This window comes from Camelus bactrianus, chromosome 9 (genome assembly GCF_048773025.1).
Source record: "Camelus bactrianus isolate YW-2024 breed Bactrian camel chromosome 9, ASM4877302v1, whole genome shotgun sequence".
Classification (NCBI taxonomy): domain Eukaryota; kingdom Metazoa; phylum Chordata; class Mammalia; order Artiodactyla; family Camelidae; genus Camelus; species Camelus bactrianus.
In genome coordinates, this window is record NC_133547.1 from 701,397 (window position 1) to 723,235 (window position 21,839).

The 21,839-nt window shown below is 38.6% G+C and overlaps 1 protein-coding gene and 1 pseudogene across 1 annotated transcript; both read right to left on the reverse strand.

Annotated features, from left to right (window-relative positions):
* Positions 1 to 4,838: 4,838 nt before the first annotated feature.
* Positions 4,839 to 5,771, reverse strand: LOC141578688 (potassium voltage-gated channel subfamily B member 1-like). The gene has a single exon (XM_074370819.1). It carries the CDS (start codon positions 5,670 to 5,672, stop codon positions 4,839 to 4,841), a length of 834 nt encoding a protein of 277 aa, XP_074226920.1. The 5' UTR covers positions 5,673 to 5,771.
* A 10,241-nt stretch (positions 5,772 to 16,012) lies between these two features.
* On the reverse strand, positions 16,013 to 16,690 carry LOC105074433 (large ribosomal subunit protein uL29 pseudogene; annotated as a pseudogene).
* Between the last annotated feature and the right edge of the window lie 5,149 nt (positions 16,691 to 21,839).

Sequence of the window (21,839 nt, forward strand, 5' to 3'; positions counted from 1 at the left end):
GGAGGATACAAACAGTTTATGACAGAGAGTGAAACAGTATTCAGAGATGATCTTGGGGTTTTTGTTTTCTTTTCTGAAACATAATTGACTTACTGTATTAGTTTCAGTTGTACAACAGTAATTAGGTACTTTTATATGTTACAAAATGATCATCATGGTAAGTCTAGTTACCATCTCTCACCCTACAAAATTATTACAATATTGACTATATTCCTTGTGCTGTACATTGCATCCCTGTGAGTTACTTTATAACTGAAACTTCTTACCTCTTATTAATCTCCATCACCTGTTTCTCTCCTCACCCCACCCTCTTCCCCTCTGGCAACCCCACCCTCTTCCCCTCTGTTTGTTCTCTGAATCTATAACTGTTTCTGTTAAGTTTGTTCATTTGTTTTGTCTTTTAGATTTCATATATAAGTGACATCATAGGGTATTTGGCTTTCTCTGACTTATTTCACTTAGCATAATTCTGTCTAGTTTCATCCATGTTGTCGCAAATGGCAGGATTTAATTTTTCATGGCTAATATTCTATTATGTATACACACACACACACACACACCACATCTTCTTTACCCATTCCTCTATTGATGGACACTTAAGTTGCTTCCGTATCTTGGCTATTCAAATTACACTGGGGATTTTATATTCCATCAGGCAACTGTGGTGTACCAGAAAGCAAAACAGGCACAAAATCTGATGGAGCGCTGTCCTCTAGTGCTATGGACTTGTTTTGCTATTTTTAGAACCCTGGTTATTCTTTATGGTAAGACAGACAGGCATTCATCACTCAGCTAGCTGACTGCTAGTAGGATCAAATGAAACCATGTATATGAAAGCACATTAAAGTGCTATCCAGATGTGTCCAGTTAGCTTCAGGCTATTAAGAGAACCTTGCAAATGACTTGGAAAACATTCTGGGTCCCTGATGGAGTTGTGTAAATGCATTCCCTTGAGTCAAAATAACCAAATCTTTTATGATGCACAATTTGATCAGCTTTATGAGTATGCAGAGACACCCCTACCTGTCCCTTTCCCTGCTCTACCCACCCCTGTGAAACTCACACAGTATACAAATGCATGCATTCACCAGAAATATGCATGCATACACTTGTGCATACATACAAATGCTTGCACTTACAAACTTGAATATGCACAGAGGGTTTTAATTCTCCAGGAATTACATCAACATTTTGTAGAGATACTTCTCTGTGATCTAAAATTATCTTGAAGTGGATGTGGAGGAATAGAAATTCTCATATTATTGTTGGCAATGCAAAATGGTTCAGCTTCTTTAAAGAACAATTTTCCAATTACTTGTAAAATTAGACATACACTTATACATACAACTCAGCAATCTCATTTCTAGTGAAGTCAAAACCTAAGTTTAAACAAAAACCCACGGGAAAATGTTTATAGTAGCTATTTTCATGATCTCCAAAAACTGGAGAAAAACCAGGTGTCCCTCAACTGGGAAACCAATAAATTGATATCCAAATAATGGAATATTACTGAGCAATATAAAGATGAACTACTGATACCCACAAAAACAAGGATGACTCACAGATACATTGTGCTAAGTAACCAGGGTCAAAATGCCACATGTTGTTTGATTCCTATTACCTGACACTGGAAAAGTGTGTGCCTAAACCTGAGGGATATAGATCCCATTGTAGGTTTCATAGGGCTGGGGATCGGGGACTAACTGTATACAAAGAAGACAGGAGGACTTAGGGAGAAATGAGGCTGTTCTGTATATTCTAGTGATATGTTTATGGTGATAGGTGCTGTCAATACATGCAGGGCTGAGTATTAGAAAGTACATTTTACATTATATAATATAGAAAATTAAGACAAATGCCAAGGAGCTATTATTATTATTATTATTAGTTTAATAGAGTCATCATGGAAGTACTCTAGTGAAAAGACATTAGGCCAGTAACTTGAAGAGAGCAGGCAGCAGGCACTTTATGAGGCTGTTCAGGGGCAGAGAGATCCGAAATTATAAAGCCCCCTGAGGTTTGCTTAGGCAGCTTCAGTGTAGTCCCATTTGGTTTTGTTAAAAAATAGAATTCTACTGAATAAATTTTAAAGATCTTACTGGCTTTATTCAATAATCAATATTCATGAGTCGGGCAGCATTCCATCTGACAAACAGAAAGGAGCTCAGAAGAGCTGTGCAAAATTAAACTTGGAGGAGGAGCGAGGCGAGGAAGTTAGAATGGGAGAGAGCTGATTGTTTGCGGTAGGTCAGCGCTCTTCAGAGGATGGCAGGGTTCTGTCAGGCAGACTATTTCACTAGTGTTAATCAAGTAATTCCAAATCGACTGATTCAAGATTCCATTTCTGTGGGACGCTTAAGCTGAAATCAAATTAGATATTAAGTCTCAGTTTAATGAGTGGAGCTCAGTTCAATTGACTCCATTTTGGGCCAGTTGTCCCTTTTTAAAAGCAGTTTTAGGGAGGATACACGTTGTGAAAGAGAAGTAGTTTTCCCAAATGTACAGTCTCTGATTTGATGTCCACGATGCTGAGGCTTTTGGAAATCTTTGTCTTTTTTTTTGGTACACCACACTTTGATTTCAGATGGATGCTGTTTCATCTCCATGGTGTGTCATAGGCTGTTTGCAGCAAATGTCAAATTCCTATTTATGTTTCTAACTAAAACACTCCTTCTACCACAACCACCACATCACAGCAATTAGGGGAACGTAATTGCATCTTACCCCCATGACCCTTGGCACAGCTTCGTGTGCTGGTCTCTCACTGCATGGAGCATATGCTGACTTGAAGGGAGGAGACATCCAGAATCACCATCTAGAGCTTGACACTCTGTGCCCTTCAGAGACGTAAAGTCCTCTTCTGCCATGACTGCTTTAAGATTTCAGTGTTCCTTTGGCTAGAAAGACTTCACATGGAGATTTCCTTATTAGCCTTACTGCCATCAGTCTTTACTTCACTTAGCTGGGGAGTGTTCCGAAAATCTAGGAACCTTACCCTGAACCGTCTTAATAATTATAAATACTCCAGTATTTTGAGGTGAAAGAGCTCAGCCGTCACAGGTCTGTCGTTTAAAGCTCTCCAGACACTGGTCACAGACTTCACCTGACTCCTGCGCACATTTTTTTTCTTTCAATAACGTGTCATCTTTACTGACAGATGTCCAACAGCATGGCATTGTGCTAACCAGTGGCTCCACCCAATGTTACTGAACCGAGGAATGGCCAACACCACCATGCTGTTTGGACTAAAATCAGGCAGACCGATGCCAGGTCATCAAACTAGGACAGGAGGACCAACACCAAGAAATAGACCAGAACTGCTCACAATGCACACGAATACTTATTGCTTTTGTCTGTACTGGCTGCATTGATGGCTGCAGAAAGGAGAGCTGAGCTTTTAGTACAGACAGTGACACTGAAAACACACCAACAGCTGGTTGACAAGAAAGAGAACAGAGTAAAACACCCAGTGCCCAACTGTCTACTTCGTTCTTCCGAGATGTTCATGTTTCCTGCACACGTGACTTTAGGAGGCCCCACGCAAGGGCCAAGTACCCTTCCTGATGCAAGAGGGTTAAGGGGAAGCTTCGGGGGGCAGGGAAGGAGCCCACAGACTTTGACTTGGCAGACAGCAATACCAGCACAGTATCACCCACCGTGGCTGGACACACGCGTGTAGTGAAAACCCAACTAGAGTCCCAGTGACTGGCCCGTGGGAAATCGTGCTTGTTTTAAAGTGCAAGATGTTGACACTGTCCCTGGTAGAAACCTATTTGAAAAACATAAAGTGCTTTTTATTTTAACTTTTTAAAAACTTGAATACTACAGGAAACAAAAAAGAATTTCTATTATAGTAAATGCTTTCCCTGCCTCAGCAGGAAGTATGTTCAAAAGTCTGAACTGGGCATTTTAATTGGGGATTTTTTTTCTTTCATTTTTTTTTTCAGGTTAAAAAAATCAGATTTTTATTCTGTTCTTCGGTAACATACAGTCTCTTTGAATAAGCTATTCTGTTGCATATATGACACTGGCATATCTTTTGAGTCTACACTAGCGATGTACAGAAAGCATTTTCATTCTACAACCCTAAAGCAGTACTCAGAGTTCATACTGTTGACTGAGTGCCCGCGTTCTGAACCCTTCCCAGATTGCCAGGGGGGCAATTAGAATTGAGTACAAGTGGTGCAACTCACCCTGATGATATCTCAAAATAAAATCTCAGGTACTACAGAATACTGAAGTCAATGAAGACATTTGAGTAAGGGTTTTGTGCTGGGACTGTGGCTTACAGTGCAGCTTTCCCCACGTCACGAGCAATTCCCTTTAGCCTTCTAACCATGGGATCCATCCAGGAGGTGATGGACAGAAGTTCCTAGAGGTGGCCAGGCAACACCCGAAACCAGATTGGTCAACCCACTCTTTTAACACCAGCCACTTGTTCCAGCGTGCTTCTCCAGCTGAAGCCAGGAGGGATGGAGATGCTGCCCTCAGAGGCTGTGATGGAGAGCCACGAGAGAAGGATGGGGAGTAGGTGGCCTTGGTTATGTCTAGAATGTGGAAGTGGTGGCTATGAGTTCTACTCTTGTCATCTTCCAAAGAGGGCAGTGGAATCATTACAAGGAGGCACCGTACCCTATGGCTTGGCCAACTTCATTCTGATGGACCTTCTCCGGCTCTCAAGATTTTAAGGGAGCTTTCTCTGGAGTCTCTCTTTCTGGGGGCTTTGCAGAGCCTTTCTGTTTCAGAGTTCATGCAGCAGGTAAGAGTTCTGCAGCAGGTAAGCTGAACAGCACTCCTCTTTGGACCTTGCCACAAGTCTCTCCTCCATGTGGGGTGGTTCAGATATTCTGATCCTGTGTGCTTCCATGGGCTCCTCCCCCCGGCAACACGCGGACGTCGGGGTAGATGTGGTTCTCAAGTTTGCACTTTTCCTGACCACTGGGAGCTTTTCCAGTCAATGCTTCTGTAGAGTAAATACAGTTGTGCCTTAAGAACTTAGGGGAGGAGGGTAAGGGGGAGCTTTCAAAGTGGTTCTTCTCTGATCTCATCCCAACACTGAACTTGGGACTGGTGCTCCCATGGAGGCTCTTGGGAGGGCTGGAGTCCACACTGTAGAGCACTTGCCCCTCATCATCTGTGTCCGCGTCAATGTACTGGTGGACACCTGCTTCGAAGTTGAATGCTATTGCTGTGTGTTTCTCGGGCGACCGGGGTGGGGTCCTAGCACTTGCTGTGGTGTAGATGGAGGACTCTGGACTCAGCACAGGCCTGTCCAAGAGTGTGGCACACTCCAGTCCAGCAACAGCTGCTGCGGCGCCCCCCCGGTTCCTAAGAGGGTCATGGTACATCCCCAGAACGGGGACTAATGGACTAGGATCACCCTCCATGAAGTTGACTTTAAGTGCTCCAAGCTTCAAGGGGTTGGTGGTCTTCATGGAACTCTTGGGGCTCTCGATGAAGAAAGCAGAGCGATGGCTGGCATCAGGGGTGGGGTTGGCCTCCACAAACCTACCACCAGTGGCACCCAGAGCTCCCCGCCAGCCTACCTCAGGGGCCATGCTGCCCCCAGCCTTGCTGGGGAGTGATGCCAAAGGGCTATGAGAGAATCTAGTGGCTTCAGGGAAGTCTGTGGCACAGCTAATGAAGCTATCAATGCTCGACATGCTTCGCATGTCAATAACGCCCTCTGTACGAGTGGGCAGAGGGGCCACGGGGCTGGGGATACTCTCCCTGGACTGGCAGCATTTTCCCTCCAGATTGCAGTTCTTGGCTCAATATAGTTTGAGCTAAACTTTTGGCATCTTAATTGTTAGCTCATAAAGTTCCTCAATATTACTCCCCTCTGTCTTGATGTTCTGCCCCTGCCCCCCAACACAAAGAACAAAGACATAAGCTTTTGAAAACACTTTCTGCTTCCAAACCTAAAATAAGTCTCTTTAACTCTTACGGACTACTTGTGTCAAACTAGAAATGATTCTTCCCCTCTAATTTAAGGTGATTTACTAATACCAACTAAGAATCGTGCCTGCAGGTCTTAACTTCTCTGGGGACTGGTTCTTTATCAACTGTTACGACCGAAAACCTGTCTGTTACTGCTCTTTCTCTTTCAATCTCTTTTAAAAATAATATTATAAACCCTTGTATTCTCAAAATAGTTTTTCCTCCCTCAGTGATCCAGTACATTTCCTATTCTGTTGTCTCTTTCATCTTTTCACCTTTTAAAACTGAACTTTTTTTGGGAGAGGTCTGGTGGTTAGATTGGTTTGTTTGTTTATATGTGCTATTCATTTCTCTAGCAACAGTTTAGAAATTTAGCTTTTTAAACTTACATAGTTATCAGGAATAAAGCCATCCACAAAATAAGAATCAACAGAATGCAATAATCCAATTATAAAGGATAGTGAAATGTCCTTATACATATTCAAGAAATTGATCATGTAAGTTATAAATAATAAGTAATTTATTTGTGTCTTTTTTTTTTTTTAAGATTCCACATAAAAGTGGTATCATATGGCATTTTTCTTGCTCTTTCTGGCTTTACATAGAATGATGATCTCCAGGTCCATCTGTGTTGCCACATGGCATTATTTTATTCTTTTTTATGGCTGAGTAGTGTTCCATTTTACACACACACACCCACACCCACACCCACACCCACCACATCTTTATCCAGTCATCTGTTGTTGGAAATTCAGGTTGTTTCCATGTCTTGGCTATTGTAAATAGTGCTGCTATGAACATTGGGGTGCATGTGTCTTTTTCAATTATATTTTTCTCTGGGTGTATGCCCAGGAGTGGGATTTCTGGATCATATGGTAAGTCTATTTTTAGTTTTTAAAGGAACCTCCATACTGTCCTCCATAGTAGTTGCACCAAGTTACACTGCCACCAACAGTGTAGGAGGGTTCCTTTTTCTCCACACCCTTTCCAGCATTTATTGTTTGTAGACTTTTTTAGTGATGGCCATTCTGACTGGCATGAGGTGATATTCCATTGTAGTTTTGATTTGCATTTCTCTAACAATTAGTGATGTTGAGCATCTTTTCATGTGTTTTTTGGTAATCTGACTTCTTTGGAGAGTTGTATATAGTCCCTTGTCTGTCACATCACTTGCATATATATTGTTCCATTCTATATGTTGTCTTTTTGTTTTGTTGATGGTTCCTTAGCTGTGCAAGTTAGTTAATTAAGTTTAATTGGATCCCATTTGTTTATTTTTGCTTTTATTTCCATTACTCCAGAAGGTGGTTCAAAAAAAAGTATTACTGTAATTTGTGTCCAAGAGTGTTCTGCCGATGTTTTCCTCTAGGAGTTTTATAGTATCTGCTCTTACATTTAAGTCTTTAATCTATTTTGAGTTTATTTTTGTATATGATGTTACAGAATGTTCTAATTTCAGTCTTTTACAGGGAGATGTCCAGTTTATTGAAGAGATTGTTTTTTCTCCATTGTGTATTCTTGCCTTCTTTGTTGTAGAGTAATTGACTCTAAGTGTGCGGGTTTATTTCTGGGCTCTCTATTCCATTCCGTTGATCTGTGTGTCTCTTTTCATTCCAGTACCAACTGTTTTGATTATGGTAGCTCTGTAGTATAGTCTGAAGTCAAGGAGAGTGAGTCCTCCAGCTCCATTATTCTTTCTCAAGATTGTTTTGGCTGTTCAGGGTCGTTTGTGTTTCCATATAAATTATAACTTTTTTTGTTCCATTTCTGTGAAAAATGCATTTGGTCATTTGATAGAAATTCCAGTGAATTTGTATATTGCCTTGGGTAGTTTGGTCATTCTAACAATACTAATTCTTCCAGTCGAAGAACATGGTATATCTTTCCACCTGTCTGTATCATCTTCAGTCTCTCTCACTGGTGTCTTAATAGTTTTCCAAGGACAGGCCTTTTGCCTCGGATAGTTTTATTCCTAGAAATTTTATTCTTTTTGATATGATGGTACCTGGGCTCATCTCCTTAATTCTTTCTGACAGCTCATTGTTAGTATACAGAAATGAAACAAATTTCTGCATATTAATTTTGCATCCTGCAATGTTACCAAGTTCATTGATGAGCTCAATTTTTCTGGTGGCATCTTTTAAGATTTTCTATGTATAGTATCATGTCATCTGCAAACAGTGACAGTTTTACTTCTTCCTTTCCAATTTGGATTATTTTTTTCTCTTTTGCTTTTCTAATTGCTGTGGCTAGGACTTCCAAAATTATGGTGACTACAAGGTGTGAGCATTGGCCTCCTTCTCTTTTTCCTGATCTTCTAGGAAAATGCTTTTGGCTTTTCACCACGGAGCATGATGTTAGCAGTGGGTTTGTCATGTATGGCCTTTATTATGTTGAGGTATACTCCTTTGATGCCCACCTTCTGGAGAGTTTTTATATAAATGGCTGTTGAATTTTGTCAAAATGTTTCCCTGCATCTATTGAGATGATCATATGGGTTTTATTCTTCAATTTGTTAATCTGGTTTATCACACTGATTGATTTGTGGGTATTGAAAATTCCTCACATCTCCAGGATAAATCCCACTTGATCATGCTGTACGATCCTTTTAATGTATTGTTGGCTTCAGTTTGCTAGTGTTATGTTGAGGAGTTTTGCATCTGTGTTCATCAGTGATAACTGACCTGTAATTTTCTTACCTGTCTGGTTTTGCTCTCAGGGTGATTCTGGCCTCATAGAGTTCAGAAGTGCTTCTTCCTCTGCAATTTTTTGGAATAGTTTGAGAAGGACAGTTGTTAACACTTCCCTAAATGTTTGGAATGATTGACATGTAAAGCCTTCCAATCCTGGACATTTTATTTGGTGAGAGGTTTTTTAAAGTTTTTATTTTTTTATATATTTATTCATTTGTTTGTTTGTTGTAAGTATTGTTGACATATGATGTTGGGGTTTTTTAAGTTCCTGATTCAATTTCATGAGCAGTAATTGGTCTATTCATATTTTCTATTTCTTCCCCATTCAGTCTTGGCAGATGTTACCTTTCTAAAAATTTGTCCATCTCTTCTAGGTTGTCCATTTATTGGCATATAGTTCTTCATTAGTAGTCTTTCATGAACCTTTGTGTTTCTGTGGCATTGTTTCTAACTTCTCCTTTTTAATTCTGATTTGATTGACTTGGGTCCTCATATTTTTTTCTTGATGAGTCTGGCTAAGGGTTTATCAACTTTATCTTTTCCAAGAACCAGCTTTTAGTTCAACTGATTTTTTTCTTCTTTCTTTTTTTTTTTTTTTTTTCAGTTTCTGTTTTATTTACTTCCACTCTGACCTTTGCTTTCTGTCTTTCTACTAGCTTTAGTTTTGTTTGTTCTTCTTTGTCTGCTTCCTTTAGGCATTAGGTTTGGTTGTTTGAATGTTTCCTTATTTTCTGAGATAAGCTTGTATCAAAATAAACTTCTTAGAACTGCTTTTGCTGTAGCCCATAGGTTTTGGGTGATGAGATTTTCATTTTTATTTACCTGTATGTATTCTTTTTGCAGTTCTTTTTTGATTTCTTTAGTGACCCATTGATTGTTTAGTAGCATATTGTTTAGCCTCTATGTGTTTGTGTTTTGTAGCTTTTTTCATGTATTTGATTTCAGATCACATAGTGTTGTGGTCAGAGAAGATGCTTGATATGATTTTGGTTTTTTTATTACTGAGGCCTGTTTTGTGGCTTACCGTGTGATCTGTCCTGGAGAATGGGTCCATGTGCACTTGAAAAGAATGTATACTCTGCTGGTGTCAGATGGAATGCTCTCTATCTACATATAAATTATATCCATTTAGTGTAATGTGTCCTGTACAGCCAGTGTCTCCTTACTTTTCTGTCTGGTTGATCTGTTCATTGATGTGAGTGGGGTTTAAAAGTCGCCCACTGCACCCCAGTGTCTTAGCAGCACTATATACAATAGTCAAGACATGGAAACAACCTAAATGCCCATTGACAGATGACTGGATAAAGAAGTTATGGTATATTTATACAATGGAATACTTACTACTCAGCCATAAAAAAATTATAAAATAATGCCACTTGCAGCAACATGGATGGCCCTGGAGAATGTCAGAGTGAAATAAGCCAGAAAGAAAGAGAAATACCATATGATATCATTTATATGTGAAATCTTAAAAACAACAACAACAAAAAGACAAATGAACTTATTTATAAAACAGAAACAGACTCACAGACATAGAAAACAAACTTATGGTTACCAGGGAGAAAGGGGGTGGGAAGGGATAAATTAGGAGTTTGAGATTTGCAGATACTGATTGGTATTATATAAAATAGATAAACAAGTTTATACTGTATAGCACAGAGAACTATATTTGATATCTTCTAGTAGCTTATGGTGAAAAGAATATGAAAATGAATATGTGTATGTTCATGTATGACTGAAGCATTGTACTGTACACCAGAGATTGACACAACATTGTAAACTGAATATACTTCAATAAAAAAAGTTTTTAAAAGTCCCCCAATATTATATTTTTAATAGAAGTATATAGTTGATTTAAAATGTTGTTAGTTTCAGGTGTACAGCAAAGTGATTCAGATATATGTGTTTATTTTTCAAATTCTCTCCCATCATAGATATTGACAAGATATTGAATATAGTTCCCTATGCTATCCAGTAGGTCCATGTTGCTTATCTGTTTTCCATATACTGGTGTGTATATGTTAATCCCAAACTTCTCTCCCTTCCCCTTTGGTAACCATAATTTGTTTTCTATGTCTATCAGTCTATTTCTGGTTTGTAAATAAGTTCCTTTGTATCTTTTTTTTTTACTCCACATATAAATGATATATGATATTTGTCTTTGAGATATTCATATCACTGAATATGATAATCTCTAGGTCCATCCATGTTGCTGCAAATGGCACCATTTCATTCTTTTTAATGGCTGAGTTTTTAATTAATTAACAATAAAACAGAAACTGAGACAAATACCCATTGTGTATGTGTGTAGATATGTATCTATCTAGATAGATAGATAGATAGATAGGTAGATAAATAAAGATAGATACCACATCCTCTTTATCCATTCATCTATCCATGGACATTTAGGTTGCTTCCATCTCTTGGCCCTTGTAAATAGTGCTGCTGTGAAAATTGGGGTGTGTGTATCTTTTTGAATTACAGTGTTCTCCAGATATATGCAAAGGAGTGGGATTGCTGGAGCATATGGTAAGTCTGTTTAGTTTTCTAAGGACCCTCCCTACTGTTTTCCATAGTGGCTGGACCACTTGATATTCCCACCAACAGCGTAGGACAGTTCCCTTTTCTCCACACCCTCTCCAGCATGTATTATTTGTAGACTTTTTGTTGATGGCCATTGTGATCAGCGTGAAGTGTTACCTCATTGCAGTTTTGATTTGCATTTCTCTAATTATTAGTGATATTAAGCATCTTTTGATGTGCCTGTTAGCCATTTGTATGCCTTCTTTGGAGAAATGTTTATTTAGCTGTTCTGCCCACGTATGTTGAATAAAGTGGCAAGAGTGGGCATCCTTATCTTGTTGCTTATCTTAGAGGAAATGCTTTTAGCTTTTGCCCATTAAGTATGATATTATCTGTGGGTTTGTCATATATGGCCTTATTTTGTTTGAGGTATGTTCTGTCTATACCCAGTTTCTGGAGAGTTATTATCATAAATGGATGTTGAATTTTATTAAAAGCTTTTTCTCCATCTATTGAGATGATCATATGGCTTTTATTCTTCAGTTTGTTAATGTGGTGTATCACATTGATTGATTTGCATTGAAAACTCCCTGTATCCCTGAGATAAAAATAAATCCCACTTGATCATGGCATATGATTCTTTTCATGCATTGATGGAGTTGATTCTGTAGTATTTTGTTGAGAATTTTTACGTCTATATTCGTAAGTGATATTGGACTGTAATGTTGTGTGTGTGTGATATCTTCGGTTTTGGTATTGGGGTGACAATGGCCTCATAGAATAAGTTTGGAAGTGTTCCTCTGCAATTTTTTGAAATATTTTCAGAAGGATGGATGTTAAACTCTTCTGTAAATGTTTCATAAAATTAACCTGTGAAGCCATCTGTCCCTGGGCTTTTGTTTGTTGGGAGGTTTTTAATTACTGATTCAATTTCAGTACTGGTAATTGGTCTATTCATATTGTCTATTTCTTTCTGGTTCAGTCTTGGTAAATTGTACCTTTCTAAGAAGTTGTCCATTTCTTCTGCGTTGTTGTATTTTTTTGGAATATATTTGCTCATAGTAGCCTCTTACGAGCCTTTGTATTTTTGTGGTGTTAGTAGTAATTTTTTTTCACTTCTGATTTTATTAATTTGATTGCTCTTTTTTTTCTTGATGAATCTGACTAAAAGTTTATCATTAAAAAAAATCTTTTCAAAGAACCAGCTTTTAGTTTCATTTATCTTTTCTATTTTTTTTTTTTGGCCTATTTCACTTATTTCTGCTCTAATCTTTATGATTTCTTCTAGTAACTTTGGGGTTTGTTTGTTCTTCTTTCACTAGCTGCTTTAGCCTTAAGGGTAGGTTGCTTACTTGAGATTTTTCTTGTTTCCTAAGGTGGGCTTGTATCACTATAAACCTCCTTCTGGTAATTGCTTTTGCTGTGTCTCAGAGGTTTTAGATTGTTGTGTTTTCATTTTCATTTGTCTCAGAGTTATTTTTAATTTTCTCTGTGATTTCTTCAGTGATCCATTGATTGTTTAGTAGCATATAGTGTAGGTTCCATGTGATTGCAGTTTTTTCTTGTAGTTGATTTCTAACCTTACAGCATTGTGGTCAGAAAAGATGTTTGGTACAATTTCAGTATTCTTAAATTTTCTGAGGCTAGCTTTGTATGCCAACGTGTGGTCGATTCTGGAGAATATTCAGTGTGAACTCGAGAAGAATGTGTATTCTGTTGCTTTTGGATGGAATGCTCTATAGACATCAGTTAAGTCCATCTGGTCTGAAATGTGTTATTTAGGGCCTGTATTTCCTTACTGATTTTCTGTCTGGATGATCTGTCCATTGATGTAAGTGAGGTGTTAAATTCTCCACTATTACTGTGTTATTGTCAGTTTCTCAGTTTGTCTGTTAACAATTGCCTTACATATTGAGGTGCTCCTATGTTGGGTGCATATATATATTTACAATTGTTATATCCTTTTCTTGGATTTATCTCTTAAACGTTATGTAGTGCCTTGTCTCTTGTAACAGTCTTTATTTTGAAACCTATCTTTTTCTGACATAAATATTGCTACTGCAGCTTTCTTTTGGTTTCCATTTGCATGAAATATCTTTTCCCATCCCCTTACTTTCAGCCTGCATTTGTCTCTAGCTCTCATGGGTCTCTTGTAGGCAGCATATATATGGGTCTTGTTTTTTTATCCATTCAGCCAGTCTGTGTCTTTTGGTTGGAGGGTTTAATCCATTTACACTTAAGGTAATTATCAATGGGTATGTTCTTATTGCTATTTTGTTAATTGTTTTGGTTTGTTTTTATAGGTCTTTTTTTTTCCCGCCATCTTCATTTCTCTTGTGGCTTGATGACTAGAGAAGTTCCTTTAACATTTGTTGCAAAGCTGGTTTGGTGGTGTTGAACTCCTTTAGCTTTTATCTGTGAAGCTTTTGATTTCTGCATCAAATCTGAATGACAGCCTTGCTGGATAGAGTATTCTTGGTTCTAAGTTTTTCCTTTTCATAACTTTAAGTATATCTGCTATTCTGTTCTGGCCTGTGGAGTTTCTGCTGAGAAATCAGCTGATAACCTTGTGGGAGTTCCCTTCTATGTTATTTGTTGCTTTTATCTTGTTAATTTTAATATTTTCTCCTTATCCTTAATTCTTGTCAATTTCACTACTATGTGCCTTGGTATATTCCCCTTTGGTTTGATCCTGTGCGGAACTCTGCACTTCCTGGACTTGGGTGACTGTTTCCTTTCCCAAATTAGGCAAATTTTCAGATATTATCTCCTCAAAAATTTTCTCAGATCCTTTCTCTCTTGTCTTTCTAGGACCCCTATAATGCAAATATTAGTGTGCTTCATGTTGTTCTGGAGTTCTCTTAAACTATTCTCATTTCTTTTCATTCTTTTTTCTGTTTTGCAGTAGTGATTTCCACTAAACTGTCTTGTAGCTCACTGATCCATTCTTCTGCCTCAGTTAGTCTATTTTTGGTTCTTTCCAGTGTGGTGTTCATTTCAACAATTTTATTTGACTCTTGGTGTTCTTTGTATTTTCAAACTCTTTACTAAAAACTTCCCTCTTTCCAACTGTACTCCTCAAGTTTTCTGAACATCTTTGCCATCATTACTCTAAACTGTTTCTCAGATAGATTGCCTATGTCCTCATCACTTACTTCTTCTTCTGGAGTTTTATCTTATTCCTTGGCCGGGAAGATACTCTTCTGCCACCTCATATTGTCTATTTGTATTTTTAGGTAGATTAGTTACATTTCTTGGCCTTGGAGAAGTGGCCCTCTGTGGGAGATGTCCTATGAATCCCAGCAGTATACTTATCTCCCGAGGGCCAGGGTCCAGCTGGTCCCAGAGCAGAGTCTGGCCTGTGTTTGTGGACTCCTTCCACAGGCTTTGAGATTGTTGTTTTCTTATTTCTGGTATCTGCCTCTGGTGGATGAGGCTGGACTAGAGGCTTATGCAGGTTTCCTGGCAGCAGGAGTTGGTGCCTGCCCACTGCTGGGTGAAGCTTGGTCCTGGACCTCTGGTGTCTAGAGGCCTTTGTGGCTCAGGAGGTCTACTGATGGGTGGGGCTGTGTTCCAACCCAGTATGTTGTTTGGACTGAGGCTTCCCAGCCCTTAAACCTGCAGGCTGTTGGGTGGGGCTAGGTTTTGGTGCTAAAGATCCAGTCAAGATGTTAGCCTCCAGGAAAGCTCATGTAGATGAACACTCCTGGAATGCCCACCACCAGCTTTTGTGTCCCCTGGATGAGGAGCAGCCATCTCCTACCTCCCCAAGAGACCCTCCAAAACCAGCAGGCAGATCTAGCCCAGGTTCCTATGAAATCACTACCTCTGCCCTTGGACCTGGCACTTGTGAGATTCTGTGTACACTCCCCAAGAGAATGAAGTGTCTGTTTCCCCCAGTCCTGTGGGACCCCTGGAGTTAAGCCCCACTGGCCTTCAAAACCAGATGTCCTGAGGTCTCTTCGGGACAGAACCCCAGCTGGGGAGCCTGACTTGGGACTCAAAAGTCTCATTCTTGTGGTAGGGCCTCTGCAACTTATTCTTCTGCTTGTGGATCATCCACCTGGGGGGTGTGGGGCCTGATTATCTCTCAAGCATGCCTCCTACCATCCTGCTAGGTTCCAGTCCTTTTTTCTGATGGCTTAGCAGTTGTGGTTTCATTGTAGTGGTGAGGAGAGGTGAGCTCATGGTCCTACTACTCCGCCATCTTGACTAGAAATCCTGGTAGTATCCCTTAATGTACTGCATCTTTACCCATGAATGGTATCAGATACTGAGTCAGTTTTGGAATATTGGAAGTCCATAAGGTTCTCCTAATAGTAGACATATAAGTGCCTACATGGTGTTTTAATTGTTTAAATTGTTATTATAGATAACAGTCTGAGTTTGATGACCTGGTAATAGATGTGAAAACTTGGTGAGAACTATGAAGTAACCCACCTAAGTGGGTCTTCACTTCCCCACATTAAAACTCTGCAAACGTGGCTGACTGTGCTTATCTGTCTAATATCTCCTGAGATTGAACAGATTCAGTATTTTTAAATTTACTAATGAAAATTGAAGAGAAATACAGTAATATTAAGAGAATTCAATGAAACATTTGAACATGAGAGGTTATGAGATATGAAACACTATAGACTAAAAGAATAACATTATAGCAAATAAAGAAACTCAGCATGTTTAATTATTAATATAAAGAATTTTGTAAAATAATATTACATAGTTCTTTAAATGCCTAGAAAGATGAGGAGGAGGAAGGTAATTGGGGAAAAAACCAACCCATAAGAACCCAGCAAAAGCTACAACTGGACTGACTGCCAAAATCATTTCATCTATAATCCTGTTCATGTTAAGGCAAACTCCAAAAGCCATATCACTACATCCCTAAATACTTTATCACATGTAACTATAAGCAATAATTCCTCCATATTATCTAGTACCAAACAGTACTCAGAATCTCCTGGATGTTTAAAGAAACATGAAAGCATTTCTTATCTATTATTATATTTTACATTTCTTGCTTTATTCATTTTCTGTGGGTAACTCCTTTTATATATTGATTTTGTTTGTTTGAAAGATACATTTCTTTTGTCTTTTTCTTTTTCTTTTTTTTTTTTTCTTTTTTTTGCAATATCAGACAGTTTCTTTCATTGATGCCTGGATGCTCAGGCCTTGACTACGTACTTCCGCAGTGGGTGCAGCCCCTCCTTCCGCTGCTGCTTTGTCTTCAGTCTGTCTTCGTGCTCGTTGAGCCCTCAGCACCTGGCACACCTTTTCTTGGGTCGCAGATCCAGGAGCTTGTACTTCTTGCCCTTGTAGAATTTCCTGAGGTTCTCTTTCTGAGTCTGGTTAATGACGGCGAGAACAAGAGCAATGGATTTGCGAACAACTCGGATCTTGGAGAGCTTGGAAGCCATGCCACCTGTCACTTTAGCGTTGCGCAGCTGGGAAATCTTCACCCTTAGGTCCTCCATTTGTTTCAGCATCTCCTTCTTCTTCTTGCCACGAAGGTCTCAAGCCTTAATATTGGCCATGGCTGTACAAGCTGCCACCGCCACCACCTTCTTGGAGGGAAAGAGCTGAAAGAGATCATGTTTCATGTAGAATTTTCTGATACTCTGATTTGGCTTACTTACTTCTCATTATGTCTTTGTGTGTGTGTGTGTGTGTGTGTGTGTGTGTGGTTTGAGATCATTGTATTGAGTGGGGGAGAAGTGAGGGGCAGCTACAGCTCTCCCAGCCCCACCTTCTTCCCCCCACAAGTGGCTCCCCCTGTACTATGGGGGAACTGTCATGATGTCTTTTATCATGACCTGCTATGCTTTATATTTCCTGCAGAAAAAGGTAGTTATTTTAGAAATGAGATCAGATTCAGAACTATTCATGTGTGTCCATGTCTACTTTTGCATCACATTATAAAGCAACTAATATCCCACTTTTCTATTTTGTAAAATTGTGATCAGTCATTAATGTATTGACTACACCTGAGTCACTCTGTCATCTAAGGGATTTGGCAGCCATTAATGATTATTGCCTGTACTCTCGATATAGGTGATGGTCCAGTTCTTCACCCTCTTTTCCTTTATTCGGTGGAACACTTTTTTTTGCAAACAAGAAAGTTACTGAAGGAGAAGTTCATATAGAAGAAGATATTCAAAAATACCTTGCTTTTTATTTCTCATTTCTCATTGTGATGGTTGTTCCTTTGCCATTCTTCAAGTTGAGGGGTTTTTTTGTTTTTGTTTGTTTGTTTTTGGTAGTAATAAACACAAAGAATTTTTACAAATTTATGTTTTGATCCATTGTAAGTACAATTGACCTTTAAACACATGGGGATTGGGGCACCAATTCCCTGCACAAAAAATTCATATATAACTTTTGATTTCCCCCAAAACTTAATTATTAATAGGCCTATTGTTGACCACATATTTTATATACTGTGTTCTTATAGTAAAGTAAGCTAGAGAAAAGAAAATTCTACTGAGAAAATCATTAGAAAATACACTTATAGTACTGTAATTATGGATATCATAAGTTTGCATTTGCTCCATACTGTTTTATATGATAGAAAACATTGTAGATGTTATACATCTTACACTCAACATCAAAAATGAAGATAGTTTTGGCTATTTGTGTTTCCATACAAATTTTAAAATTATTAGTTCTGATTCTGTGAAAAATGCCATTGGTAACGTGATAGGGATTGCTTGAATCTGTAGATTGCCTTGGGTAGTAAGGTCATTTTAGCAATATTAATTCTACCACTCCATGAAAACAGTGTAACTTTCCATCTGTTTATGTTGTCTTCAGTTTCTTTTGTCAGTGTTTTTGTTTTGTTGTTGTTAACTTTATTTATTTATTTAGTATAGTCTGCTTATAATGTGTTAATATCTGGTGTACAGCATAGTGATTCAGTTATATATGTATTCCTTTTCATATTTTTCATTATAGGCTATTACAAGGTATTGAATGTAGTTCCCTGTGTTACACAGTAGGACCTTGTTGTTTATCTATTTTATGTATAGTAGTTAGTATCTGCAAAAATAAACAAATGGGGCCTAAATAAACTGAAAAGCTTTTGCAAAGGAAAGGAAACCATTTTCAAAATGAAAAGACAACCTACTGAATGGGAGAAAATATTTGCAAATGATATGACTGGTAAGTGATTAGTATCCAACATATATAAACAGTGTAGACAACGCAACATCAAAAAAAAACGAACAACCTGACTTAAAATGAGCAGACCTGAATAGACATTTTCCCAAAGACATACAGATAACAGGCACATGAAAAGATGCTCATTGTGATTAATTATCAAAGGAATGCTAGTCAAAACCACAGTGAGATATCACTTCACAATCTGCCAGAATGGCTATCATCAAAAAGACCACAAGTAACAAATGTTGGCAAGGATAGGGAGAAAAGGAAAAAATATACTGTTGGTGGGAACGTGAATTGGTGCAGCCACCGTGGAAGACAGTATGGAGGTTCCTCAAAAAAAACCTAAAAAATAGAACTACCATATAATCCAGCAATTCCACTCCTGGGCATATTATCCAAAGAAAATAAAAACACTAATTCAAAGAGATATATGCACCCCAATGTTCATAGCATTACTTACCATAGCCAAGATATGGAAGCAGCTTAAGTGTCCATCAACAGATGGATGGTGAAAGAAGGTGTGGGAGATAACTATATATGTGTATGTATAAAAGTAATGTAATACTACTGAGCCATAAAAGAATGAAATTTTGCCTTTTGCAACAACATGGATGGATTTGGAGGATATTAAGCTTAGTGAAATAATTCAGACAGAATTGTGAATCTCTATGTTGTACACCTGAAACTTATGTACTATTGTAAGTCAACTATGCCTTAGTTTAAAAAGAGATAATATGTAAGAGAAAATCATACTTATTTACAGATATAACAACTTATTCATTGATAATGAAGAAGCCACAATACAATTGCTTTATGATAGCTTAGTGTAAATGAGGTGATTGCCTCACAGTAGCCTAGGCTATACACTAATGAATGGTTATAAAATTTTTATGGGATACAGTATTACTGTCATAATGCAGTATTGGAGACACTGTTACTTTCCAAAAACCGCCTAGCTGTGATGATAGATTGATCACAGTTTCTGCAGTTGAGAGAGGCTGTATGATAATGTAGCTCTTTGAAAGCAAAGTTATAGAACAGTACGAAAACTAACACATTATTAATTTTATATTAAGTATCATTCACCTTATGACTATGTTAGGATAGGGTAGCCACTTCAATACAAGTCTTGCACACAGTATTCTATGCAATGAATACTTAGGTGATGACACAAAAAAGTCTCATACAGTTCTTGCCATACAGTTATTAGACTTTTCACACAAACTCACACACATACACAATAGGTAAGTTTCTTAACTGTATAGCGTGATGGCTTTACTGTTTATTAAGTGGAGGTGGATCATCCTAAAAGTCTTCCCCTTTGTGGTCTTCATGTGGAGTAGGCTGAGAAAGAGGAGGAAGACGAGGGGTTGGTCTTGTTCTCAGGGGTGGCAGAGGTGATAGAGGTGGAGGAAGTTGGTGGAGGAGATAGAAGAGGCAGGCACGTTCCATGCAACTAAATAAATATATAGTTTCTGAGTTTTTTGCTTTTCATTTTTCTAAAAATGTTTCTGTGTGGTACCAACCCTTCTTCCACCATTTGCTTTAGTTTCAATGCCACATTTTAGAGGGATCCATGTCATAGAAGAAGACAGAAGCAGTCTTGAATAATCAGAATCCCGTGCCAGATTGTCTGCTGTCAGTTTGTTTTCTGGCACCAATGCTTCTGCATCTCCTTTCTCATCATCTGGCACTGGTTCAGAAGCACTCGTCTCCACCAGGTCATCTGTTAATTCTTGTGGTATGCTGTCAGCTCTTGAAATTCTCCAAAATCCATACCTTGAAACCTTTCACCTCTCACTTTTTTGGCCAGTCTCTTCCGTGATTTCCTTGATTGATTGTCCTAAGTCCTGTGAAGTCATGCCCTACATCTAGACGCAGCTTTCTCCAGCAGAAATTTATTGTTTCAGGTTTGATGGTATTCACAGCTTTTTTGTTATAACGGTGGCATTTTCAGTGCTGTAATTCTTCCCAACCTCCGTGATATTCTCTCTGTTGGGGTTCTCTTCCATAGCATTGACCATCCTTTCCTCAGATGAAGTAAGCCTCATAGGTCTGTACTGTACCCCCTTATCTAGGTACTTAATCAGAGGCATATGTTTAGGGGTGAGTAGACCACTTTTAGGCCTTTGGTGTTGAACTCACAGGGTTCTGGATGGCCAGGGGCATTGTCTGACTTAAAATAACTATAAAAGGCAGTCCCTTACTAGCAAGATACTTACTGACTTCATGGACAAAGTGTCAATGGAAGCCATCCAGAAACAGGGTTCTTGTCCAACCCAAAGACTGGTAGCTGGTGTTTATTTTTTCCTTTTAGTCCCATGGGTTAGCAGGTTTATAGATGAGGTCAGTCCTCATCATAACCCTTCCTGCATTTGTACAAAACAGTAGAGTTAACCTATTCTTGCCTTAAATCCTGGTGCTCACTCTTCTTTTTTACTAATAAATGTCCTTTATGGTACTGCATATGATATTCTGATACTTTTTTAAAAACTAAGGTTATGACCTGAAGATTTGGCAGTGGAGAAAATTACTGATCACGTCCACAACCACCTTGAATGTTAAGAGGATGCAACATAATTTATTCAGTCTCCTATTGATAGATAGTAGGTTGATTGATCTTTATTATGATAAAATAGTTACACAGAGCTTTATTATTACAAAAGACTTGCTCTTATTATTAAATTAAAACATCTGTTTTGTGAGCAAAGGAATTTTCTGGTGTAATGATAATTGCCCGGTATTCTTTCTTTGTCACTAGATTCCTTTGATTCAAATAAAATGACCCTCTAATATGCTTTCTAAATTGATGGCCTACTTTCTACTAACTTAAATTTGGATATTATCTTCACTCAGACTGAGTTGAGATCCTGGGAAATTCCTCACTCTTTATAGCTCATGTTGGGGCATGTGTCCTGTGTGGGTCAGTTGGTCCTTTAAAGGGATCATCTACCAATGGCAGGTTTTGGATTGTATGATGCTGGGTATAAGCTTGTCTTCTAATTATACAGTTTGGGCATGGGGCTTTCCCCCAGCATGACTTGCCTCCTGTGTGAGAGTTTGATCCCCAGAGTTCACTGGCCTCTGCTAGATCCTGAAATTCCCTGTATATTTTGACATTCCTATGAGTGATGAGCAGAAACAAAGGTATGGTAGGGAAATGTACACATATTTTCCTGGGATATTCCAGACCGATTGAGAGGAAATACACTCAGCAAAGATGGTATTGATGTAATGTGTTTGTAATGTGGGCTGGGCTACCATTGTCTTTGTTCTTTACAGATACAAGCAGTAAGTTCAATACCTTCTCAGCAATAAACTTCTGGACTATCCTGTGAAGCCACAGCCACATGCGCCATCCTGATCCTGGTGAGTGTGTGGCTTTTTTTACTTACTCGCTTCTCTTTTGTCCTTTTGGATAGTCCTGGTTGTGAACCCAAGCTATTGGCTCATGAAAACCTTTTTTCAGTTGTGTCTTCATGTTTCTCAACATTTTATCCCTTTTTGCTGATTAGCAGCAAC